At 39.0% G+C, this 27,540-nt stretch overlaps 1 protein-coding gene across 5 annotated transcripts in view; it reads left to right on the top strand.

Moving 5' to 3' along the window:
- The window catches only part of slc38a6 (solute carrier family 38 member 6), a 59,615-nt gene that overhangs the window by 19,817 nt on the left and 12,258 nt on the right, over positions 1 to 27,540 (top strand). For all 5 annotated transcript variants that reach the window (XR_507005.3, XM_008116714.3, XM_008116715.3 and 2 more), the window contains exons 6-10: positions 5,954 to 6,032; positions 17,633 to 17,715; positions 18,226 to 18,284; positions 26,444 to 26,494; positions 27,076 to 27,129. Coding sequence is in view for 4 of the 5 variants with exons in the window: in XM_008116714.3 (XP_008114921.2) it covers positions 5,954 to 6,032; positions 17,633 to 17,715; positions 18,226 to 18,284; positions 26,444 to 26,494; positions 27,076 to 27,129 (326 nt within the window). In the remaining variant the exon portion in view is untranslated. The remainder of the gene's footprint in view (positions 1 to 5,953; positions 6,033 to 17,632; positions 17,716 to 18,225; positions 18,285 to 26,443; positions 26,495 to 27,075; positions 27,130 to 27,540) is intronic.

The raw sequence follows: 27,540 nt of genomic DNA, 5'->3' as shown, positions 1-27,540 counted from the left end.
GTTTTGGCACTAATGGCTTGCCTGTGGACTGAGTGGTTAGGAAACGTTGGAGCCTATGCAAGGTGACCATGAACCTCTAGAAACAGCCCAGCTTGTGTGTTAACACTGGTGTAATAATCTGTCAAAGGATATATCTTCTCATCCTAGTAAAATGAATGTTGAATATTTTCATTCCTTCTCTTCTATGAGTGAATGGCTTCTTCAGGTGCATGTCCTCAGGACTACAGCTTGGAAAATATACTTTTGGGAACTACAACTGCCAAAAACTTCCAGCTAGCATGGCTGATATGCTTGAACTTTATATAATTCTGTGCCTGCAAAATAAGAGTGGGATTTATCTCCCTCAGAGTTATGCTTTCCCTGATTCTGTCCAAGCCCAAGTTATCCCATAAGACAACCATGGCAATTTATGTTCCAAATGGAGGCCTGAAGTCAGACTGAATTTAATCTAGAAAATCATTCAGTCCAAGAGAATCAAAGTTGATTAGCAAATGTTTAGCTGAGTACCTTGCGTTGGAAAACTATGTGAACAATTAATCTTGAGGCTTTTTCCTCGTCTTTTCATTAGGGTCATCAACTGCTCCTAGTTAGGATTGCTATTTTTTGCCTCCAGCATCCAAGGCAGTAAGCCTTTGTATATATTTTGTATAAACATCTGTACATTGGTCTTACTGGCAGGCTTCTCATAGGCAATTGGTTGTGCAGATAGTTGGACTGAATAGGCTTTTGGTTTCATACATTATGGTTCGTAGCTTCTTAGAGTTCCTAGCTTGTGTGGTTTACGTGTTGGCTAGTACAATTTGAGTTATAAACTCAGTTGAGTCTTTAATGTTCCAAGATGGTCTTCCATGCATATTGCTTCTCCCTATGTCTCAGACCTTCTCTGAATTGTGGAGGAAGCTAGTATCTGCTGGGGCTGGCATGTGAATATTCTTGGAAGAAAGTGGAAATTGCTCCCAGTTGCCGCTTGTTCTATTTTGACTTCCTGTTTCATTAATTGAGTAAATGTTTTCCTGTAAGAAGTAGATTCACTAACTGAGCAAGTTGCTAGAGGACTGTTTAAATCTCAGTAGAGATATAATGTTGGGTTTCGATTCAGGCTGCTTGATGCAGAATGTACATCTGCACAAAGCCATTTTAGTATTCTAAATAATAAGTGAGAAGGCAGACATTCTGGCTTTAAGCCATCTTGAGAAAGGAAAAGATTGACAAGTCTAATTGACAAGTCTTAATTGATACCACATTGGACACAGTGATCGGTTGGCTTCCATCCACTGGAGGAAAAATGAATTTATTCAAAATTGCCAGGAGCAAAGTGAGACCGTCTTAGCATTTCAGTGTCCCATTTGCAGAAGCTAGGGATGAGGAAATGACCTGGGGCTTGTGTTTATATCTGCGAAATCTCTGTTCGATCCAGTACATGGGATGACTGAGAAGCCTGTTGACAACTTCCAGTCCTTCATCTAAGTTTTAACTCATTATTTTTAGCTTTTCATCATATGGATCTAAACTGGACTTGGTTACAGTAGTAGCCCTCTACATTAGAATAATGCCTGAGCTGAAGTGGAAATTACAATAAAGAATCATTGGGTACTCTTCATACAGTTAGCTCTTCAAATTTATGAGCTTTGCATATTTGGTTATTCCAAATTTCATTAACATGTTCTCCCTAGAAATCTCTGTGTCCTTGAGTGTAACTCTATTGCCAAATTCTGCTGGAAGATAACTTGCCATAAAGACATGTTGGAGGACTTGGACATTTCTCCAGAGCATATCTCTTAAAGAATCTCTAGCTTCTCCAATGTGGTTCTGTGCTCAATTTCTGCCAGATGTTGTCCATACAGTTGTGTGGGAGGACCTAGAGATTCCCAGAGAGGTGTTTTGCAGTGCTTTGTATTTTCACAATGTTGTCCCTAACCCTGGAAGGCCGGTTGACTTGCTGATCCATAAGAGCTGCCATGAATGTGCAAGGAGCCAGTCAAATGATCTCGTTGGGAAGATCAAAACACAAGTATATGAGGAACGGTCTGGAGGCTCAGACAAAGGATTTGTTTGGTCCAGAATTTTGTCTCCAAAATAACCACTCAAATTACCAGCAAAGCCCTTATATTAGACCAAGCAGAAGCCAAGGGCTGTAAATCACTTAACAAAACCCAAAAGTAGGACCTAATTTGTACTGTTGGTATTAAATAAATTCAAATAAATAAATACCCAATGTTGTTAGTTGTATCCCTTGATTGGAGAAATGAAGGCAGAACTGACATGTCAGCCTAAAGACACAGGCAGGGTAGCCTTTATGACCACAAGTCTGCTGGCAACTAGAAATACAGATCTAAACAATAGTTGTGGTGCACTACTGTCTCAACGTGCATCTGGGATTTGTGGTTTGGTGTGGCATCAGAGGCGGTCCAACCATAAGGCGAACTAGGCACTTGCCTGTGGCGCCATCGTCCCAGGGGCGCCATTGTCCTGGGAGGAGGGCACCACTCTCCACCTCCTTCTCTTTTGGGCCTTCCGGCAGCCACGCTGGGCCTCCCGGTGCCCGTGCTGGGCTTTCCGGCCGGCGCAGACCCACCTTCGCACCACAGGAGCCCACCTTTGGGGCCTTCAGAGATTGTGAGGTCTGTGGGAACTTGGAAGCTAGGTATGTGGGGTTTATATATCTGTAGAAGGTCCAGGGTGGGAGAAAGAACTTTTCTTTGAAGCAGGTGTGAATGTTGTAATTAATCACCTTGATTAGCATTTAATGGCCCTGTGGCTTCAAGGCCTGGCTTCTTCTTGCCTGGGAGAATCTTTTTTTGGGAGGTGTTAGCTGTCCCTGATTGTTTACTGTCTGGATTTCTTCTGTTTTCAGAGTGTTGTTCTTTATTTATTGTCCTGATTTTAGAGTTTTTTTTTAATACTGAGGGCTATCTGGGTTATCTAAGTCCACACTGCCCTATATCCCTGTTCAATGTTTAGTGCTAAATTCGCAAATATAGTAATTCCTACATAACATTACCATGTATTGAACTGCTTTTTCTATTGATTTGTTGTAAAACATAATGTTTTGGTGCTTAATTTGTAAAATCATAATGTAATTTGATGTTTAATAGGCTTTTCCTTTATCTTTCCTTATTATCCAACATTTTCGCTTATCCAACGCTTTTATTTTTCAGTGATTGGTTTGGGGGAGGGGGGGGCGCCAAAATTCTGTTCGCCTACACTTGAAAAATACCTAGGGCCGGCTCTGTGTGGCATAGCACTCTTTGACAAAGAAGACTAAAGACATTGCAAAACTAGCTCCTGTGATTCCATAGCAATGAGCCATGGCAGTTAAAGTGGTATCAAACTGCATTAATTCTACAGTGTAAATGTACTCTAAGATTTACACTTGTTGCCAGCTACACAACAGTGTGCATTTTAATTGATATCAATAAATCTATACTTTACACACACTGGTTGCCATTTCAAACAAATGATCAGCCTCCTCTACTTTTTCTTTTTTTCTTTTCTGTTTATTTATTTGGCACTTTTCCTCTCCTAAAAGAGACCCAAAGCAGTGTTCCGGTTATTATATATTATATTAAATTAAGGGTTGTATTACTATTATTCGGTGGAGATTTTTAATGTGAAAGCTTCCCTTCAGTTCAAAACATATGGGGGACACAACCCTGTAGCTTAACCTTTTAAACTGTGGATAAAGCATTCTCCTCCAAATAGTGCAGTTTTCTCATGAGCTGCCAAAAGAGAGATCCGTATCTTGCGAAAGCCTCGGGGTATAAATATATTCATTGAACTTGGCATCCATTTTCCTTGTTGCCTGAAGTAAGAAAAGGAACAGCATACACAGGAGACAGAGGGAGGGAATGCTTTTCTTTTTAGTTTGTATAAAGACACCGGAGTCTAATAGCAAGTACTGGATCCTTCTTTTTTTAAAGCAGGAGGGTGCTTTTCAAAGGAGCAGCTCTGCCATTTAGGAAACAAAAGAGTCAATCATACAACAAAGGATAGAAATGATCAAATGGTTAGCCAGAGGCTGAAATAAATGCACCAGGAAAGAGTGACAGATTGTATATTTGCAGGAAATCTGATCTGGAAATTAGTCCAAGGGTTTTTGACATCGTTTTTTCCCTCCTTGTCTCAACTGATGTGACTTCTTAAAAAATTGAGATAAATCTCTGATTGCTCAATTCCAGATGTAGAAAACATAGCTCCTTAATGGAAATGAAAGAAAAATGTTCAGTTGTGATACAGGAGACTTTTTCTTTAAATGCCTCTTTACATTCCTTGGGATCTACAGGTCACCATCAGAAAAGGGTAGTGTCTTTATTAGTGTCTTACAGTTATGCTGGTGGTTTTCAAATTACATACCGTTATAACACTCCATCAAATTTTCTTTTAAAAAAGGAATAAAATTGGAGACACCAAATAAAATGTCTCCCCAAGCCTTAGTCAACCGGGAAGGCCAGCTCCGATTGGAAAAACTTGAGTGTCTCAATACAAAGAAGTGAATGTTTCCTTATTTAGTGACCTCACAACTGTTTTTAATTTAACCTTGCTGTAGGTACATGCCACTCTGGATTAATGCAATTCACTTTTCTTTATAGAGGCCACATTCCTTCTCTTCAAAATTTGTAATCTTTAACTGTTTCAGGACTGCGGCATTTTGTAGCAGCTTGACATATTACCTACACATTTGTATTCTTGTCGATTTTGAGAACAAGGCAAGAGAAATGAATTGAAGTACAGCTTGGGTTGTACAGTGCACTTTGGTCATGCCAAAAGAATATTTTTCCAGTTATTTACAATACAGGAGTTTTTTTTTTCCAGAATTCAATTCCAAATGATTTAGTATACAACTCAAATTAATGTTTTTCCATGAGTCACAAAAACCAGTGTTATTCATATACTGTACTGGCAAATGCTCACCATTTTGAAGGTTTATAGGGCAGTTTTTGTCAGTGTCTTACGGTATAACCCCCCCCCCCCCCCGACCAGGAAATGGGAGAAAGTAATGATGCATAAGGCCAAACCTATACTTAGTGAACTGCACAGAACTTACTTTTCAGTGGCTTTTCCCAGACTGAATCTCCCATTCAAGAAAATCCAGACTGGGACCTTCCCTATTGTACTTCCAGCTATATAGACAACACACTATTTAGGCAGGTTCTTGGTACATGTAGGTGACCATACCTTCAAGTCACTTATTGACTTACAGTGACCCCCGGAATTTCAAAGTGTTTCTTAGGCAAGGAAGGTTCAGAGATGGTTTTGCCAGTTCCTCCTCTGAAATATAGACTACATCACTTGGGATTCTTGTAATGCTCACTAGTACTGATCCCACTTAGCTTCCAGGAAAATAAGGTATCTGGTGCCTTTAGGGAATTTGGCCCTACCACTCCTACTACTTGTCCCTGTTATTCTTGAATCTCTATCATCCACCTGCAGTTGGTCTTCCACATTTGCGGGTTTGACTTTTACGGATTTGATTAATATAACCTTTTACGGCAGTGGTTCTCAATCTGTGGGTCCCTCCAATGGCAGTGAAGCTTCAACAATACTGTAGTTATAAAATGCATTTGTACACTCTTACTTATATGTCTACCTTTATCTGTTTATAAGTCAGGGATGGATCATTGTAGCCGTCCTAATGCTTTTTGTTTCCAAATTTCAACAGTCATCCTCATCGTCTGTGGTGAGGGACTATGTGAACTAAAATGATCTCAATGTGACTACAAAATCTGGAAGGCCGCAGATGTTCATTGCAGTTTGATCTTTCTGTCTGTCTTTAGGAGTATAGTTGTTTTCACTGAAATATATAATAATGGACCAAAGGGATTTACTTCTGTGTGACATGCTGCACACTTTAAGGATACATTGGCTTACCTTCCCTCTTTTATGTCAGTTGCAGATGCCTAGCGTTTTCAGGATTCTAACATGATAATAATTGGGTTTTTATTTTATTTTACAGCAATGTCCTCTTATCTTTTCATTATCAAGTCTGAACTTCCTGGGGCCATTGCAGGATTTCTGAGTGAAGACCACAGTGGGTAAGAAGAAATTAAGCCACAGAGTGAAACATAGGGAATTGCTTTGCAGATCTTCTTTGCAGTCTGTGGATGGATCTACACTATCACATAATCAAGATTATCAAAGCAGATAATGCAGATTATCTGCTTTGAACTGGATTATAGGAGTCTACACTGCCATATGATTCAGTTCAGAGCAGATAGTCTAGATTTTATATGACAGTGTAGATGGGGCCCAAGTTTGATGTCTTCTACACAAGTGTCATTCCTTGCAGACTGAGTCCCTGTTTAAGACATCAGTTCACTTTGTGTCACAAGGTGCTCCTACACTGTAGAATTAATGTAGTTTGACACCACTTGAACTGCTATGGCTCAGTTTTGTGGAATTCAGGGAGTTGCAGCTTGTTGAGGCATCAGCACTCCTTGGCAGAGAAAGCTAAAGACCCTTAATCCCATAACACTGAGCCATGGCAGATAAAGTAGTGTTAGACCGCATTCATTCTACAGTATAGAGCAGTGGTTCCCAGCCCTTTTTCGACCAGGGACCATTCTCCAACATTAGTACCGTAAGAGTTACAAATCAGTTTTTGGTCAACTTTAGATTCGGTTTGGTTATTTGGGGTGCTGATTCAGAAAATTGCATTGGATAGACCACATCAGCTCTAGTTTCTGATACAGAACATATGCCATCCAACAGTTGCCATCTGCTTGCCCACAGAAAACTGATTTAATCATCTAGAGCTTAGCCTTCTAACTGGCAGCAATTGGATAAAAACAGTTATTCCTCTCCCCCTAATTAGGACTTTATTTTTCTTTTCTTTTTGTTGTCGGAACCTAGGGGCAAGGATGGTGGGTTGTGTTGCCAAGTTTCATGGTTCTGGGATGTGTAGTTTTGTTGTTTTGTCCTAGGCCAAAATTCCATTACCCTTTTATATATATAGATACATAGATACATACATACATATATAAAAATTCACAATTTAGGTTTCATAATTTGATATTATTTGAATAGATCTGCCGGTGCATGTATTCTCTGATGAGAAATTGCAATGGTATAATAAATTAGTGTTGGACCAGATTTGAGCACCAATTTTCTCTGAGTCTAAGCCCTGTTCTTTTCCAACAATTCTCCTTGTACTACTCGATTTGACCAAATTCCATTGATTTGCTCTGGCCCTTCTCTCCCTGGAAAATTGTATTTTTTTAACTTGAGGTTTGACACATCCCAACTTTAATCAGTTGCCGTTTGGATCAATTGTAGGGGTCTATTTAAAACAGCAAGGTAGTTTCTTTGGTCTTGCAGAGTCAGCCCTAAGTCACACATTATTGGTTTCTGAATGTTTTTTTTAAAAAGAAACATGCCTGCTTTTTTCACAAGGTGACTTTCCTACCTCATTTGCCCAGAGACAATTTATCATCTTCATTTTTATGCAGCAGGATCCATTTTTGTCCCATCAAGATGAACTCTCATTTCCAAGGGGTTCCATCGCCTGTTAAAGTCACCTTGTTTTAGCACCAAATGCAAAACATACAACCCGGCCTGTGACTGAGCCTGAAACGTTTAAACTGCTGCTGTCATGTTACCATGTTAACATATTTTTTAAAACCACAAAGCAAAATTTGGCAGTTACTGAAATTTTAAATATTTTTGTTTTCGCTGAGTAGTTATTGGACTAGGCTTTGGGATCCGTGCCAGTTTTCATATTTGTTTTATAATTCCTCCAATTTGGCTGTGCAGCTGTGTTCCCTTCGCCTTTAGAATTGACTTTGGGGAGGAAAAAAGTGGCTTGGCTTGCTGAGAAAAATGTTCCAACCTCGGAATAGCTTGTACTTGTTTTGAATATATTGTAGTTGCCTTTTGCTCCTACATTTAAATAGCTGCAGGCTATCTTCGAGTTGTCTTTTTCAGTCTCTTGGTTTCAGTGAATTTGAACTCTTACCATAAAACATACTCTGTAAACCAGAAGTTAATGCACAACATTTTGAGTACGCTTTCAGAAAGTCAAATAGCAAAGTGTTTTTCATTATGGGCTTTTGTATTGAGGGTGTTAGGATTTGAGTTTTTGAGACATAGCTCTATTTAAAATGGAAATTCTTTAGTTATTTTCGTGTTATAAAAACGTCTAGTGTTTCCAGGTTTTAAACATCACTAAGGGAGAATTAATATTCATAACTAGCAGGGTTGATAGCCAGGAAGAAGTTTTTGTTCCACTTAAATACTAAATGAAAGGCCAGTCAACAGAACTATGTATTTATCTGTAAAGTTAACATATCGTTCACATTCATAAATTACACAAGACACACATTTCTGTTTTTATGAAGGATCAGCATTTGGAAATAGTGTTTTAAGAATCTTATTTAGTTCATATAATAGGAAAGATTTTCAGTCTTCAGATAGGGAAGATCTGTTATAATAAAGGGCACTTCCCTGTTCTATAGTGGACAGGTATTTTGGACCTCAAATAAGGGGCATCCATTGTGTTATAACCCCTGGCACCCTTAAGTCAATATAGACTGGAAATTGTGGGAATGGGAGCAGCCCATCCGCCCTGCTTGACAAGTGCTCTAAAAATTATGAGAAATCTTTTCTCTTGTCAGTTGTCCTGCAGTTCATTATGTGGCTCAGATATTAATTTGTGATATGATCAGCACATTTGATCTAGTTATTCTCAAGTGTACCATGCCAAGAGGCTGGGAAAAATCACTTTTTAGAAGCTCCAAGATCCTCCAGCCAACGTGACCCTAAAGTCTGGGAGATGTGGTTCACAAAAGAACAGTTTTCCAAACTCTTGAATGTAGTTATATCTTCAAATTGTTGTGCTGCGTTGTCCCTGTGGCATCTCCTTTGGTTTTTCCACAGACTTGTATAAGTTCTCAGTGACCTTGGAGCAATGTATGGTGGGTCCTTGATATCCACACCAATTTAGTTCCTGGTCCCCTCATGGATACCAAAGTCCCCTCAGCCACAGTGGCATATGAAAATTGTGCCCTGTATATAAAATGGAAAAATCAAGGTTTGTGTTTTGGATTTTTAAAATATTTCAAGCTATGGATTATGGAATCAGTGGCTGCGGAATCCATGGAAATGATGGACTGGCTGTATTCAGAAGTTTTCCTTCAGCTGTACATGACTCTCCATTAATTAAGGTCATCATTAAAGACTTCTTCGTGGGTGGTTCTAGTTTCATATCTTAGTTGGGCAATCACTGGTAGCTGGGATATGTCTCAGATATTTAGCTAGAGTCAATACACTATTCTGATATTTTTAAATAACTGTCAGAAAAATTGTGTTAGTCTGTGTTTCTGCACTGTAGTGTCATAACTCTTTCTGGGATGCTTCTGCTGATTCTGCTCATTGTCTTCTGCTTACACAATTAATGATTTGTATTGCCAGTCTTTTCTAGGAGTTTTGTTTTGTTGTTGTTAGCAAGTCTCCTAAAGCACATGTGTGAAAAAGCAAGGTAAAAAATCCTTTAACTAAAAAAACAGATAGTTTAAAAAAAATTAAAACTTTACTCTGTTGTGGAGGGAGCAAACCTGTTTTCTATCTCTGCAGAGTAGTGCTTCCCAATTTTTTTGGACATTGTACCTTTCGGAAGAATTCCCTCCCACCTAGCCACAGAACCCTAACTCTTCCCCTAAGCATTGTGACCTCACAAAGTTCTTCCATTTTCCATCTACTGCTATTGCCTGAGTGTTTTGTTTAATGTAGTAGGTTTGGAAATAAAGACAAAGTAACAACAAAGTTTATTTTGCTACAAGAAAAAATTGATATAATCACAAACAATTATTTTGGTTGAGGAAAATAAGGGATATACACCTAAAGTGATAAATGAATCTGTTTCATTTTTGTATTTAAAATAGTTTTGAAGTAGGACTTTTAAGTCTGGCAGTTGAATATGTAAATCCAGGTCAACATCCAATTTGTTTTTGGTATAAACATTAGTTTAAAAACCTGACTAGCATCGCTTGGTGTATATGAGGGGGAGCATATCACAGTTAACCTTTCAACAGAGTGATACCTATTTTTCTATCAGTCCTATCCAATAGTTATTCAGTGGCACAGATTCGAATTTCGTTTTTAAAGCAGTGATGTGATGAATTTTAATAAGACCTTCGTACTCTGACACAGACTTTAAAAAAGATTTTTTAAAAATCTTTTAAGATTTTTCACATTGTTCTTACAATGCTTTTGTGGAAGGAACCCTAAGATTTCACGGAACACAGTTTTGGAGTTGCTATAGAGACTAGGACAAGAGACAGCAGATTCAAATAACAGGAAAAGAGATTCCACCCAAACATTAGGAAGAATTTCCTGAAGGAAATGGGATATTGAAGTGTAACAGAGTCTACTTCTCTGGAGATTTTTAAAGCTATCTATTTAGGAGTGTTTTGTTTGTGTGTTCATGTATGGCAAGGAGTTGGACTGGATGGGCCTTGTGTTCTCTTCCAACTCTATCTATTCTGTTTTCAGATGAGCCTTATATATTTTGGGCAGACACGGTTCTGGATATGCTTCATCTGAGCAACAGTCATTCCTATATCAGAATCCAGAGATGCTGTAGAATTATCCTTTCTCACCGTAACGTCCTGACCAAGTTGGAGGAAGATATGACTAGAGTTCTGAATCACATAGAAGGACAGTTCTCCCTCCTTTATAGGTGGTACTTTGGACTCATGGAAAATTTAGTTCTAAAGCTATTTTTCCCACTGCTAACACTTTGGTAGTTACTGTTATGTGCAGCATGGTGCCTTGGCATGTATTGCTTGGATTGTTCAGCACAGATCCATATTGCCCCAATTTTGGCTGGCATCTGGGCATGCTTGGATAGTCTTATGGTCCAGCTGCAGATCTAAGTCAGACATAAAGCTCTGCAGGCTCTTTTCACCTATATGGAACAAAAACCAAGGTTGCCAAAGCCTGAACATCAGCACGCACCAAGGCTCTGATAGAATGCGCCAGATCTGCGGAGGACATCTGGCTGTGCCAAAACGTTGTGTTACTCCATAATAAACGCTTTATGAGCAAGTCATCTGCAGCGGATGGTCCCAACTGCCAAGGAAAACATTTGGCCAGAGACAGCATTGGAGTCCTTATAAAAATAGTTACCAAAGAGAGAGAGAGAAAAGAGGGGAGGAAAAGAGGAAAGAAATGCCAAACCAAAACATCTTAGAAAACTCAAGGAGTGAAATTCTTAACCCTTTAGTGAGCTTTATGTGAATAAATTGGTTCTTCTGAGAGACAGTCTATTTCATTTACAGTCAGCGTTTAATGCGTTTTCCAGAACGCAGCCATAACCTTGGGCGCTTCTACCTTCTCCAACAATAATGTTCTTTCCATAACAAATATTTTCAAATTGCTGTATAAGCAAGAAGCATCTTTCTTGCTTTTGTCAACATCAGCCAAAGACTAAGTGCTGATAGGGCAGAATTCCCAACTGCCTAAATAACATTTTTAAAAGAAATTCTTGTTCCCAAGGGCCTTCAATTTCGTTAAGTTAATCTATGATAGAGCAGAACTTTCATGTGTACCTCTTTGCAATAGATTTTTAAAGTAGAGGAAATGCTTAGAAATGAAAAAATGCATAATTATATGTCAAATCAAAGGGGATGCTTCAAATGTACAAGGAATTGAAATATTAGGGCAGTGATGGTTGTTTCTTCCTCCAATATAATAATTTGATTACAATAATTAAGAATGTGTTGTCAATATAAATTTAGTTTTAAAATTAGGAGTTTATTTCTGCTTTTAAAAATAATCTCTATGACTCAAACAATGTGCACCTGAATTTGAGTAAGACCCACAAAATGTATCTGGTATGGAGATGAGAACAGAGCTACTATAGACTTACAAAGAAAAATGTTATTGTAGTTGGATTTCATTTTTGATTACAGTGGAATTAATTGCCTTTCCCTTTGTCTCTATTTTTGGGAAAATATTCTTTAATTTTTATTTTAAGTAAGCAATTTATTATCAAACTCATTTATTGAAGAAAACTAAATAAAACTGTTTTGATTTGAACCATGTCACTTCCTTAAAAAGATGAAACTAATTGTAAAAAAAGTATAAATTAAAATATGCACACTAAACAAAGTACTTTTTCATGTATTGTACTATAATGTATCTATGTTGGGGGCGAGGCACAACATCTGCATATAGAGGTAAAGAGGGGCATGAATAAAAGATTTGAGAAGCACTGTCCCAGTGTATGCATATGGCTACAATCCTAAATATATTTCATACAGTTCTTATATGCTTACATGTCTTTTTTAACATTTGATGACCCTCAGGCAACTCTATCACAGAAGTTAATGGGGCTAAGAGAGTGTGATTTGCCCTGAGTGGTGACCTAGTGGATTTCCATGGCTGAAGATGGACTCTCCAGAGCAGTAGCCCAATGCTCAAACCATTATATCATGCTGGCTCCACTGAAACTATGGAATGTTTGTCTCAGGAAACACACTGTACAAAGAGACAGCATGGGGTGAGAAGATTCATTTTCTGGAAAGTAGAAGAAAAGTTGGATATCAGTTTTCTAGGGAACCTGATTAATAGAATCATAGAATTGGAAGAGACCACAAGGGCCATCCAGTCCAATCTCATTGTGCCATGCAGGAATATACAAACCACTCCCTCCAGACAAGAAGACTCCACCAAGGTCCGAGACAGCACATTCCACTGCAAAACAACTCTTGTCATTAGGAAGCTCTTCATAATGTTTACGTGGAATCTCTTTCCCTGCCCATGCCCTAGTCTGTAGAGTAGCAGAAAACAAGCTTGTAGAGACAAAGTGACATCCTTTCAAATATTTAAACATGGCTATCATGTTCCCTCTCAATCTTCTCTGAGCTAAACATTCCCTGCTCCCGAAACTGCTTCTCATAGGGCTTGGCCACAGACCTTTGGGTGTTTTGGTCACTTTCCTCTGGATAAATTCTATCTTGTCAAATCTTGCTTGAATTTCCAGAACTGGACACAGTATTTCAGGTGTGGTCTGAGCCCCTCTCCTTTTGTTTTGGTAATCTGTCCCCTCTTCTGTATGCACAGAACGTAAATTCCAGACCAGGAGATTTTGTGTTCAAATACATTTGGGATCTATTGATTTAGACAAGGAATAGAAAACATTTGGCAATCTAGGTTGGTTGGGCAAAAATGTTTTGGTAGCCCTTGACCCCTACAGAATCCCCAGACAGACTTTTTTTCTAGCCAAAAACTAAGAATGAGTTTTTGGTCAGAAACCAAGAGAAAGCTTCTAAATGCTACAGTTGACTTTTTTTAAAGATTGCAAAGCCTCTGCGTCTTGTTTGACATTAAAAATATCAATTTTTGAGAATCAGAGGTAGATTTTGGCCACTTTGAGTTTTTGTTTTGAGTATTTTGAAGGTCTATGTGGCCCAGAGATGAGCCCCTTAAAAGTGTCTGCTGGACTTTCCGCAGTTGCCCAGTTCTGCTCTACAAGTTTTGGTCTGTAATTCTCACAGGCCGTTCGACCTCTGATGGGAGTTGCAATCCAGAACATCCTAAGGTGCAAATATTCCACATCATTAGGAGCCCGGGGGGGGGGGGGGGGGGGGGAGCCAGGGAGAAAGTACAGTTTGCTTCTGATCTTGCTGAGTGGAGAATTCAAGGCCAAAAGTGTGCTGGTGATGTATCATCCAGAGAAACCTTGAAAAAGGATATTGGTTTGGTTAGTGGTTGGAAAGCCACAACAGCAATTGGAATAGTTGACTCGCTGCTCTTTCCCTTTGTGTTTTTGCATCCCATTTGCTAATTAGCTGAGAGACTGGAAAATGTGGATATAAACACATATACTTCCTAGTTTTTTGTGAGGATCCCAAGACTCACTTCCCAAATGAGAATAAAATTGAAATCAGCTGAGGGCACTTAGGGTCATTTTGGAGTAATTTGTGGGGCAGTGCCACACAGTGGTTCATTGAAATGCCCACTGCACAAACTGTTTTGAGTGTTGTATTGCCTTTAAGATACAGTGAGTCCTTGGCATCTGAAGGAGTTTTGTTCCAGGGGGTCCTATGGATACCAACATTTGTGGATGCTCAAGTCCCATTATATATGCTGACACAGTGAAATGATGCCCCTTATATAAAATGGCAAACACAAAGTTTGCTTTTGGGGGGTTTAAAAGTATTTCAAAGCTGTAGATATATATTTATGCGTACATCTTCAAGCCACCAGTTGACTCATGGTGACCCCATGAATTTCACTGTCTAGGAGTATTTAGACATGGTTTTCCATTACCTTTTTCTGAATCACAGCATACAGAGCAGCCTCCCATCCAGGTCCTACCCAGGCCTGATTCTGCTTAGCTTCCAAGATCAGTCCAGATTTGGTACATTTCTGTTTTAAGGTCTCTGCCCTTTAGGTACGTCCTATTATACCGCGTTTCCCCAAAAATAAGACAGTGTCTTATATTAATTTTTGCTCCCAAAGATGCACTAGGTCTTATTTTCAGGGGATGTCTTAGTTTTCCATGAAGAAGAATTCACATTTATTGTTGAACAAAAAAATGAACATTTATTATATACTGTACAGTAGTTATAACAAACTAGCATAACCAGACAAACTTTCAAGAATTTCTTGTTACTACCATCATTTCCATGTTCAACACTCTATGGTACGTACATTTACCAATCCTGCATGCTCTGGTGTTCTGTTTGGCGGGCATGCTTCCAAACAAAAACTTTGCTAGGTCTTACTTTTGGGGGAGGGCCTTATATTTAGCAATTCAGCAAAACCTCTACTAGGTCTTATTTTCTGGGAATGTCTTATTTTAGGGGAAACAGGGTAAATAGATACATAGATAGATATATCTACACAGGGAGGTCAAATGTGTATGAAATATTGCTCTGGTCAGCACTGTCCACCTTGCTTCAACAACCAGTGCAGACATGCCCATATGTGAATGGCCTACTTAAATAGTAATATGATGCCCGGGCTTGTTTATGAGGTGCTAACCATGCTCTGCGCTAAATAAACCCTGAGCTCAAGGTGTTTATGGGGAACAACCCAAAGAGATGATGCATTAAGGCCCTTATCAGCTACAGTTTTAGCCAAGAAGACTCTTCACATGATGTTCCTTCAGAACATTTTGATGACTTGACAGGTCACAGTCATCAGGACTCTTAACTTTTCTTACGACATATTTATTTTGCTGGAGCAGGAGAACATGCCCTTGCCATGAAGAGTGATGAAAGAAGCTGTTAGTTGAGGTTGTCCTTGCTTACAATTTCTGTGGCACTTTTTCCAAAGTGCTGTGTTTTTTTCAGATGTTCCTGAATTATCCACATGTCCAGGGCATTTTTATACAATGTTATCAATTTCCCATTCAGAAGGTTCATGAGTGGAAGCTTCTCCACTCCATATAATCCTGATAATGTTTTTTTAAAGGCAGAAGGTCAGCACAGAACAACAAATATATTTACACACTAATGGAAACTATAGAAAAGCCATTCTTCTCTGTGTGGAGTTGTTTCAATTGATCAAGGACCTCATATCCCCATAATGTAGAACCCTCAGCAGTTCTGAATTGGTTCCAGCTCTTGCTTTGGGAGAAGGTAACTTAGAAGTAGTGCTGGGGGATTCCTGCTTGATACTATTGACCCACGAGACCCCTTAGAGTTCTGCTTTATCCCTTGTGCTATTTAACATCTACATGAAACTGCTGAAAGAGGTTATCCAAACTTTTGGAGTTGGATGTTACCACTATGACATCCAGCTTTATATCCCCTTTCCATCCAATTGCAAGAGAGTTGCTTTTGCTAAAGACTCAATGAGAACAAATGAATTTGAAACTTAATCCAGATAAAACACAGTTATTTCTGGTCGGTCAACAACAGATCAAGGAGTAGGGATTCAACCATGTTGGATGAGATTATGCTCCTCCTGAAATCTCAGGTTCTTTGCTTGGATGTCCGGGTCTCACCAGTGTCTAGGAGTATGTTTGCACCAGCTAAAACAGATGCAATAACTACATCTTTTCCTTGAATCATCAGATCTGGTTATGGCCATTGCATCTTATTTGGATTACTATAACACACACTACACGGGATTCCTTTTGGAAACTGTTTAGAAACTCCAGTGGGTTCAAAAAGTTGTGGCCAGGCTGCTAACTGGATTATCAGGATCATATAACCAATTGGCTAAGTCAACTCTATTAGCTGTCAATCTGTTTTTGGACAGATTTGAACATGATGAGTATGGCATTTAAAGCCCCATGCAGCTTGGGTCCAAACTGCACAGGGCTTTGAAAAAACTGTAGCTTTCTCTATGAACCTACCTGTGTGCTAAGAGCTGCAAAGAAAGGCTTTTCAGCCTTGCCTCCATCCCAGGAATATCTGATGTGGACATGAAAGGAAATCGTCTTGGTAGCTGCTCCCTTCCCTAGAAAATCTGCTTTGTGCCCTCCCTGCTGTCTTTATATCTAAGGAAGTTTTTGTTTTTAGTTTAAGGAACATATACTTTTTTGGTGTGTAATTTTTATTAGTCATTTCCAAATATTTTTTTCTAGAGGGTATGGTAGGGAAAAGAGAATGGGTAGGGTACTTGTATTCGTGTTAGTAAATTAAATCTAAATAAACATCTAGTAAATTGATGAACGTTTACTTTTTTTTAACAAGGATGCATGTTTTAAAGTATTTTATGATGCTCTTTTAACTTGTTTTTAATTGTTTTACCTTGTGTCTCTTAAACAGAAATTTAGTTTAGTTGTGTTTTAACTTCTATATGAATAGTTCTTTAATTGTATTGTGCTTTTAAAATGCTGTATGCCATGTCTCAGTCATTCTGTTATCCTGCCCACCAACAGAAAATAGTTGAATTAAAAAAGAAACATTCCTAAAATGGTTATCGAAGTTTAGAATAATTGGTTTAAAAAGCACAATTTGTCCAACATTGGGAAAAAATTGTATTTGGGGATTATCTTTATTTTTCTGGTTAAAAAAGTATTCAAACAACAGTTTACTGATTACATTGTATATTTTCATTTGTCTTCACTGGATGACCAGCATCTGCTATCTAGGACTGGTTATCCATTGGGACACACAACTATTCCTTTAAAACGTCTTGCTCACATTTACCTTATGGAATAAGTTTAGACTTTGCACTGGACTATTAGGTTTCTTTGTGGCTAAGCAGATGTTGTAACTTCAGCCAATTAAACAATTACCCCCCCCCCCCAAAAGAGCTTTATTGTTTAATTAAGTCTGGAAAGGTTTTTTGCTTGCCATCAGTAAGATACTATATACTGTACGGAATGTGCCCTTCATTAATTGGGGAGCAGATGATTATTTATTTTAAAACAATCCTGAAGGTATGTATTCTCAAGAAAATCTTACTGAGTTTGATAGCATTCACTCCTAAGAAAGATTGCAGCTTGAGATTTATTTAATTAGGTGAAAGCCTACCTGCCCCCTTTATTATGTATAGTAAGTGGTAGCATCACAGTTTTGAATGTGTCCTTTAACATCCTGACTCCCAAAGCAATTTTGTTGAAAACTGAAGAAGATCACTTAATTTCCAAGAATCTGTCTATCCTGAAGATTGAGTTGTTCTCAGCAAAAGAGCATTTGACACTACAATCACCTTGTTTTATCTCACCTGATAGTTCCTGGTACCTTGACGGGAGATTGCTGCTCCTGATTACCTCCGTCTGCATTGTCTTTCCTCTAGCACTTCTTCCTAAAATTGGTGAGTAATTTTAAAAGGGGGCCTTATTGTGGTCATAATTACATAATTACTTCTCTTTTAGTAGCAGTTTAATTGAAGGGTTTTAAAGAAACCCTTTAATAGGTTATTGGTTTTAAAAAGGGGAGGGAGAAAGATCCCAAGAAAGATAGGGGGTGGGTTTATTTGCAACTTATTCTGTCCCCTCTCCCCCCCCCCCCCAGCTTTGCCTAGTTAACCTATTACTGAGATTGCAGTAGTGTTTTGTCTGCTCTACTAAAATAAAACCTTTACAGCAGGACATTAAAGAGCTGCATTTACTTATAGCATGCCATTAGTGGTAAGCCAGTTCTAATTCTGCCCTACAAAACTGCATAAATGATCTGTGACAGGCAAGTTGGAATGTTGTTATTCTGAGTCTTAAGCCCCAGATACCAAGCCCTGTAATGGAAAACATACCTACAAGCGCTTTTAGCTCTACGTCAGGATCACTTTCCTTATAAATTGCCTCTTATTTTTACTGTTATTTTACAGGCTTTCTTGGCTACACAAGTAGTTTATCATTTTTCTTTATGGCGTATTTTGCTCTCGTGGTAAGTCCCAAAAAAATAAAATAAAAAACCATACAGTTCGCTGCTTATGTTACGTTTTCTTATTATTTTGATGGATTTCAGCGTTCCTTCAGAACGGATGTCTGCTCTTTTAAAACTTGCTTCTAAAACCAATGTTCCTTGTCCTGGCCTTTATGTGTGGCATGTGTGTTTGTGTGCGCTTTTGCTATTGGATACATTCATTTGACTGGGGCAAAAAAAAAGGGAATATGAAAAGATATACCATCGTTAATTTTTTGGACCGTAAAATGCAGCAAAGTGTATTTGTTTTGCTGACAGGGTAATGAAAAATATTGGCTCGTGTGCCTCCCTTCCTCTCTGCTCCCTTCCTCCACGTGTGGAATGGGATTCTTGTGTCTTTCCTTCTAACCACCATTTAATGCAACTCATGCAGAAGAAAATGTCACATATTCCAAGTAAATTGAATGTACATGTTCGTTTAATGATGAAAAAGCACAAGAAGCAGCAAAACCCTTCAGAGCAATTTAATATAAAGATATTAATATATCAAAAAGCTTATTCTTTCCAGCTGAAAGGAATGGGTTTCTCCCCTTTCCCCCCTCTCTCTAGTTTTCTTTCTCTCCCTGTGCCAACTAGGGCATTTCAGTGGTGATATTTACAGCCATTGATTTCTGCGTGATATATGGAAAACTAAATCCTGGAGCGCATTTGTTTTCGATTTGGGTTGATAGTGGTTTTTGCAGACAAGAGAATATGGAGTAGCTTTTCAGGAAAATTAAAAAAAAAATATAGGATATATTTCAGCATGATTCCATCTCTCAGACTTGCATTAAGACCCACAAAACCCTTGCCTATAATAAGCTCTGTGCAATTGCCATAACTCTTAAATGTTCTTTTTAATATTAATCCATATTCCAGCATATATATATATATATATATATATATATATATATACACACACACACACACACACACACACACACACACACACACACCTCTGCCTGACTGTTATATTGTGGCCATACATTGACTTAGTCTTAGCACGATTCCAAGATATGCTGATAGCTACCAATCTGGACAGTGTTAAAAGGGGGCTGGACAAATCCATAGAGCTTCTAGTTGTTCATGGCTGCCATCCTGGTTTTCTCTGCTATATCGCAAAAACTCTGCCTTCTATATGAATGGTAAGCAGGAAGATGCTATGGTTCTCATGTCCTACTTCCCAGAGACAAAGGCTGATTCTAGACTTAATGATAGAGAGTGGCATCAGAGTGTGACATAAAGTTTGTGACATGCCCTTCAATAAGAAGGTCCCCCCCCTTTGTTTGTGCTAAGGACATGTAAGAGGAAGCCACAAAATGAAATATCAACCAGTTAAAATACACAGCGGGCCCTTAGTATCTGCTGGGGTTTGGTTCAAGGACTCATTGTGGATACTTGAATCAGTGGATGCTCAAGTCCTATTATATACTGTGCTCTAGTAAAATGGCAGCCCTTATATAAAATGGTCAAATCAAAGTTACTGTTTGGATTTTTAAAAATATTGAATGTGGTTGAATCAATAGGTACAGAACCCTTAAATACAGAGGGTCAACTATATGATCTCTCTTCGTGTTCCCTCTATGTGATTCTGGTAGCATTTGGTACATGATTATTGCACCTTCCTGCCTTCCTTCCTTCCTTCCATCCATCCATTCTTCCATTTCTTTGGTTCTCTTGTTCATTTTGTTTTTTGTTTAATAAAAACTCAGTAAAATTTTGATTGGCATGCTCTTGAATCATCCCAGCTAGTTAGACCCATTAAATTGATTGGTAAATGGAGAGTCAACAGCTAAAGAATTCAATTGGTCTACTCTAGTTGGGACTAAAAGATAATTTAGGTTGCAGGATAATAAAGCTTGCTTTGATTCAAATTCACATTTAGCTGTGAAGCTCACTAGATGACACCAAGCCAGTCAGTATTTCTCTGCTCAACCTGAATCATGAAAAATTGGTATATGCACCACCATAACCTCCTTGGAGGAAGAGGGAGATGCAAATAATAATTAATAAAAAGATAAAGTCCAGAGTAGTCAAGCAGTTTCCAAAGGGGAAGGGGGTATGTTCATCCAGAATGCCTATTCTTGAAATGAATGAGTTAATCCACACAAAATCACTCATTACAAAGCGATAAAGTCTGTTTATGTGAGCAAGAATTACAGCCTGCCCATCTTCTCTCTGTTGTTGTCACCCCTGCAGCTGTTTTGGGCCTTGAGTGCATAGATTAGCTGGGCTGCCCCCCATTATTTCAGATTCTCCTTAAGCAAACAACCTCCAGACAAAGGGTCAACCCCCCCCCCCCATTCTTTAGACCAATACCCAGGATGTGATTAATAACCTCCCACTGCGTAGTCTGGCTTGCTGTGTCAGTTTTTTGTTGATGGTGGTGGGCTTTTAATAGCTTGTGTTAAACATCAGTGTCATAATGAGGGGCCATGTGCGCTGCTGGTGCCATAGAAATAGATCTTTTAATTGTAAAAGACTTATTCACATTGGAAGAAACCCAGGGAGAGTGGTAATAAATGGGTGCAGATAGTGAAAACTGGAGTGGTAATACATTATATTATATTAGATAGATATAAAATATATATTTGTACCTATAGTAATTAGTGGGTGTTTTATTTTTCGAATTCTAGTTTATATCTACTCTGGAGCAAACTAGAGTTGAAAGGAAAGCAAGTGAATGAAATAATAGTTATATTTATGTAATAGTTATATAGTTATTCATGTGAGTACCTGCACCTTGCTCTGAGTCTTCAAGAGTGTGAATATCAAGAAAAGGCCACATAAAAGAGGAAAAAGAAGAGGGAAGGGAAAGGAAGGGAAAGGAGGAGGTGGGAAGATGTATGAGGAAAGGGAAGGATGAAAAGAAGGAAGAAAAGAAAGAGGGGCAAGGTATATGAGGGAAAGGGAGGAAGAAAAGTAAGACCCGCTAAGAAAATGCAAACATTGTGTGCCTGCACCTTGGTTCATGGCTGAGAGACTGTGGCTTTCAAGAAAAGGCTGGATTTGGTGCCATTTAGGTTGTCAGGCCATGAAAACACCCAGGATATGACATAGGAAGAGTATTTACTGTTAACTTAACAATGTTATGATTTGTCCTATTATAAAATATATACCTGGGCAATGCTGAGTACTTAAGCTATTGTAAATATCACTAAAGATATATAAATGTAACTGCCTCCCCCCCCCCTTCCACCTTAGAAGGCTTGGTATGCAGAAAATCATTGCTTTGGCTCTGGGATCATCAGGAAAGCCCCTAGACCCCCTTGGCTTGCATTGACTTGTGTACAGGTCTTGAATAATGTGTGCCGTTTATTTTTGTTCCCACTTTTTAAAAAAGATAAAAATCAGGGAAAGGCTGTCCAGCAAAAATGTTGTCCACCATGCGAGACATCCAACCCATTAAGGAACTGAACCATATGATAAAAATCAGACTTCAAAGCTGTCAACGTAATTCCCTAAGGGCCGTGTCTCTCAAAAATGGCAAAAACCCCTCCTGCAAAGGTTAGGAGATAATAATCTTCTGCAACTTCATTTACAGGAGGAGACTTTTAGGTGAATGTGATGATAGACATTCAATGTGCATCCAATTCCTTGTGTATCCCCAGTGTTGTGTATGATTGTGAGCAGCAGACCACTTTTCAATATCACTATCTCTTTCTTTCCAGTTTCAAAAGTTGGCTTGGCCAGGTAGCATTACAGTAGGGTTGCTATTTATATCTAATACCCAGATAGCCAGTGTGCTATAATTTTTGAGCAATTGACTATCACTCTATAGACCAGGCCTTGGTTTACTGCTCAGCCATGGAAACCCACTGGGTGGCCTTGGGGTGAGTAACACACTCCCATCCCCAGAAAACCCTACTATAAATTTCCATATGTTGGAAGACACACAACAGCTGTAGGTACACATTTGTGTTGCATTGCACTTTGAATCTTTCAGGTTACTGTGCTTCAAACTGTTTAGTTTTGCATGATAATTCCCACAATTCACCATGTAGTGGTAGCCACTCTCGTTGAGATGTTGAAGTCCCCCAAAGCAACTTTTCCAAGCTCTGTGGATTTTTGTTGTTGCATGCATTCAAGCCCAACTATCCTGACTAAACAGAACAAACTACAGCCTTACAGATGTTAACTGTATCCCAACCCCATCAGCTCCAGGCATGATGTCTAATGATGAGGAAGACAGGAGTTGCAGTCCAGCATCTGGAGGGTCACATAAAAAGACAAGGAGGGCCAGATTCGAGTTTGACCCATGTGCTCTAAATTGATCCTGCACATGTTTTTGAGTAAAACACATTGTTTTTGATGGGTCTTCTCCCCTGTAAGCATTGGATATGATTATCACATTAGTTTGCCTTCCATATTTAACTTCCAGGTGGTTTAGCAGCATTAGAATGACTAACTCCAGTAACATTTATTAACCAGAACTCAGAATATGAATCCATCTCCACTGAGCTTTTCCAATATTGATCCAAAAACTTTTCTTTCTAGGTTTTTTAAAAAGCTGGAACTGTCTCCTGTAGCTTAAAGTGCCTGCGTGGCAAGTTAGGAGCCAAGTGTAGTTTTATGTGTGTGTATAAAATATAAATATTTTGTTATTTATTAAACATATTGTACTTTAAAAATCAAAACAGGAACAAAAAGGAAAGAAATCTTACGTTCATATTTCACATTCCATTTTCCACACTGAAATTCTGGGAGGTGTTTTAAGGGCAGTTTGGTTTTCCCAGCTAAAAACCTCATGTTGAGAAACATTTGCACAGCATTTCCTGCGATCACAAGCAGATACACTTGTATTCTGTTCTAGCAGAGGGAAAGCCCTACACCAAGCATATGGAAGCAATACTTGTACTATAATTTCCTATCATTGGTTTCTAGGACAAACCATCTGTTCAGATCCTTGCCTGTGAAGATGAATGTTCAATATGAGTGTATCTGCACTGTAGAATGAATGCAGTTTGACACCACTTTAAGACTCATGGAAGCTGTGGCTTGTTGAAGCAATAGCATTCTTTGGCAGAGAAGGTTAAAGTCCTTGTAAAACTGCAGCTCCTATGATTCCATAGCATTGAGCCATGGTAGTTAAAGTGGTGTCAAAGTGCATTCATTCTGCAGTGTAAATGCACCCTCAGGCTATAGGTACTCGCTTGGATAATCAAGTATCATACGGGTAGAAAGTGGGAAACATCAATCAGTCAAATGAAAACTATTTGTACTATTTGGTGTCCTGAGGGTCTCTCTGTGTATATGTGCCTTCAAGTCACCTCTTGGCTTATAGCAACCCTATGCATTTCATTGAGTTTTCTTGGTTAGGGAATCCTCAGAGGTGATTTTCCCAGTTTGAGCCTCTAAAATATAGCTGGCCATGCTTAATTACTGAGATCATAAGGGATCATTAGGTAATTTAGGCACATCTCCTGGGTCCTAATTCTCAAACAGCAGACAAGGTAGTAAATCTGTCAGGATTGCACCATTTCAGACACCAGCTGAAGGCTCACTAGACAGAATGCTCCCCCTTGCACCCAGCCCAATATAAACTTAAAAATAAACATTCCTACACACAGCAAAATAGCCTGCCAGGAAGCAGTCTAGCCTAGAACTCTTCCATCTGACTTTCAAGTTTTTTCCCCTGTGCCCAGGGAATGCTGCATCAAAAAACATTTGATCACAGGAGTCTGCCCTCCTTCCAGCCTTTCTCTCCTGGCACAGTCCAAGCACGTGTTTCCTGCCTCATTTGCTATTTATGAGACTTATACCTTGGGCTCTGCTCCAAAAGATCTCCTTTCTCACAGGTTCTGTGCAGATACCATCTCTATGAGGTCTATTTTTCTCTCTGGACTCAGAGTATATCTACACTGTAGAACTGGTTCAGTTTGATACCACTTTCACTGCAATGGCTCAGTAATTTGGAATCATAGTTTTACAGGGTCTCTGGTCTTATCTACCTAACCTAACTACAACTCCCAGGATCCCACAGCATTGAGCCATGGTAGTCAAAGAGGTATCAAACGACATTTATTCTGCAGTGTTGATGCACTCTCTCAATTCTGATTTTCTATAATTATAACCAGAGTTTTGAAAAGTTACCCTTTTAGACTAGAACTCTTAGTAGCCCTGTGATGGCACGCCCAAGCCTTTGGGAAAAACTATAGTGCCTGGCTTTACTCAGGGGCTATCTGTATACCTTCTGTTAAGATCAAGACCCTTAACATACAGAGGCACTTTAGGCAATGTGAAAGATAACCAAAATGAGTTTTCTGAAACCAAGATGAATAAAGAGTTAACTCCACCCAGGACTATTATAATATAGCTTAAAATAATACATTACAAAAAGAGATTTTGCTGGTTGCAGTCATCTCTCTGGAGTCATTGAAAGTCTTCTGCCTCTGATGCAAAGCAATGGTTTACAACTGGTGCTTATAAGCTGTCTTAATCTTCTTTCTTATGAAACTTAAGCTGGTCAAAAGCTTCTGTTGTCTCTGGAACTGGTGATACATGAATACTGCTGAATGCAGGTGCTAAGGATGCCTGTTTTGGATTGCTTGGGCCGAGGATTACAAGACTGTGTCCGAGCCCCTAGTCTCTGTAGCTCTGCTGCAGGAAAAGGAGCAAAAGAGCTCTGTACAGGCAAATGGAATAGACCAACTAAGGCTGGCCTCTAGCGGGTTCTATGCTCCACCCAAAAACTAATACAAAGGGAGGTATCTACACTATTGGGAAAACGTATAAACAGGAGGAACTAAAGCAAGGGAGAGGAAAAAGCAGAGCTAAGACTTCATAAGCCCAAAAATTACTCTTTCATATTCTAGACATGATAGAGGGTGCAAAATGAAGCCACTGAACTTTTTATTCGGTCCCCAAATTTCTAGCACTGCAGTACTGTAAAACAATTGAGAGTTTAGAAATGCATTACGATGAACCCCACCCCCAATATCCATGAGGAAATGATCCTGAACTGACAATGGAAACAGAAAACCATGAGTAATGATGAACCCTATTAAAATGAATGACTTCTGCAGACGTTATCATAGTGTCACCTTGGATCACCTAGAATATTCCTGAAGAAATACTGTCTTTAGGATTTTTTAAAAGTTCTCCAATGTAACTCTTTGTTCACTTCTGACATAAGCTTGCTATAGAATCACTTGTATGGCCTAGAACATTGGTTCTCAACCTGTGGGTCCCTGGTTGTTTTAGCCTACAACTCCCAGAAATCCCAGCCAGTTTGCCAACTGATAGGATTTCTGGGAGTTGAAGGCCAAAACATCTGGGGACCCACAAGTTGAGAATCACTGACTTAAATCATTCCTACAAAGATATATTTTGTTGGATGCGGTTAGGTGAAACCACTGCATCATTCCTTCAAATATAGGGATCAGATTGTAGGTTTAGGCATCCAAAGAATAGGGGCAGGCCAAGTGACCAGTGGCATGTGAATGCAACAAAGAGTTGTACACATTTATTAGTACATCTCAACCTCTGCAATCCTAGGAAGTGAAGAAAAATTCAATTAAGGGGGCATAATTCTTTGTGTGGCACAATGCTTTCATTCTCATCTCCCTCTCCCCAAAACTCTTATGCTCTTATTCAGCTTTTCTTCCTCCCTTCCTGGCGACCTAATTCATCAAAACACCTCTGTGTCCACATGGGACCAACTGGAGTTTCCTCTGGAGAAATATAAGATTTAGGGCACAATTGCCAGTTTGCTCTACTATACATGCTGTGCTATACATTTGGATTTATGTTTTTTAAGAGAAGGAGAGGGGCATCACCACTTGAGGGCACTTTCTTTAGTGAAGGCTCGGGACCTGTGTTTGGCAAACAACCATCCACATTCAAATATCCACAGTAACTCTAGGTTTAATGGTATATATTTGTCTTTATGCCAAGGAACTGGTAAAGTTTCCAGCCTTGCTCTGGATTTTTCTTGGAACAGAAATAAAGCTTGGATGAGGTCTCTCTTGCAATCTGCAATTCCAAGGAAGATGCAGTCTGGACAAACAATTATTTCTCTGAATATCACTACAGTTTATAGCTGTGGGCTGGTGGGGTGTGGTATATGTATAACACATGGTCCCACACATATAGAGATGATAAAGCCTGCAAAATATCAACTCTGTTCTCTCTCTGTGCAGATCATAATTAAAAAGTGGTCCATTCCGTGCCCTTTGCCTCTCAACTTCGCTGTAAGTTTCTTCCAGATCCACTCATGTTGAAGAAATTCATTGACAAGATAATTGTATCTTATTATTGTATGGTGAAGTGATTGCTTCAGTGTTTGGAAACAGCACAGTTTGAGTTGAAGCTAATTGGGGAATTAGTGTGTTTTGCCTTTTCTGCCAAAGAAGGCTGGTGCCTCATCAGACTACAAATCCCAGGATCCCATCGCATTGAGCCACGGCAGTTAAAAATGGTGTCAGACTGGATTAATTCTACAGTGTAGATGCAATCCTGGTCATATTTTGGTGGTTCCTAAATCTGGGCATTTCCAGATTTGGTGGGACTGTAACTCCCAGAATCTCTTTCCATTGGCCATGCTATCAGGATTTTCTGGGAACTGAAGTTCATCTACATCTGGAAACCCAAGGGAAATCTGCTTCATATTATTCCTTTGAGGATTTCATTGCAGTAACCACCATATGTAGACAAGTGGATTGTGATTTTTTTTTCTAGGTTCATTCATAGGATTTTGAAATCGTTTTAAACCTGTGGGAATAGAATCCAGCAGTGAGCTTCCTCACAATGCTTGTATGTTTGTCTTTTACAGGTTTCAAATTCTACAGAAGAATGTAAACCAGCACTTTTTAATTTTTCTAAGGAGGTAATCCTTTAGCATCCTTTTAACAGATCATAGGAGCTTAGGAAAAATGTATTTAAGCCTTGGGGTAAGCCATGACTTTTCAAAACGTATTACTTTGTAGGTATTGCTTCCTGCCACTGACAATAGTTTGAACAGGGATTTTTAAAAGTACTTTTAATCTTTGTGGGATGCAATAGATGTGCAATTTATACTATTCTGTTTTATTCTTTATTTACACTGTGCATCTTTTATGTTAAAAAAGCAACAATAAAACAGTATAATATGAATAAAACAATATATTGCATGCTTTAAAACAGGAATGGTAATTATATGGCCTCTGGTTGTAGTTTGATTCTATATCCCAGCAGCTCAGCTAACATAGCCAATAGTGAGGAATGCTGGATGTTGCAGTCAAATGGTATCTGTGCAAGA

The sequence above is a fragment of the Anolis carolinensis genome, chromosome 1 (assembly GCF_035594765.1).
Source record: "Anolis carolinensis isolate JA03-04 chromosome 1, rAnoCar3.1.pri, whole genome shotgun sequence".
Lineage (NCBI taxonomy): Eukaryota > Metazoa > Chordata > Lepidosauria > Squamata > Dactyloidae > Anolis > Anolis carolinensis.
Note: the sequence above shows the minus strand (reverse complement) of the source record. Positions and strands in the feature narration are given on the sequence as shown.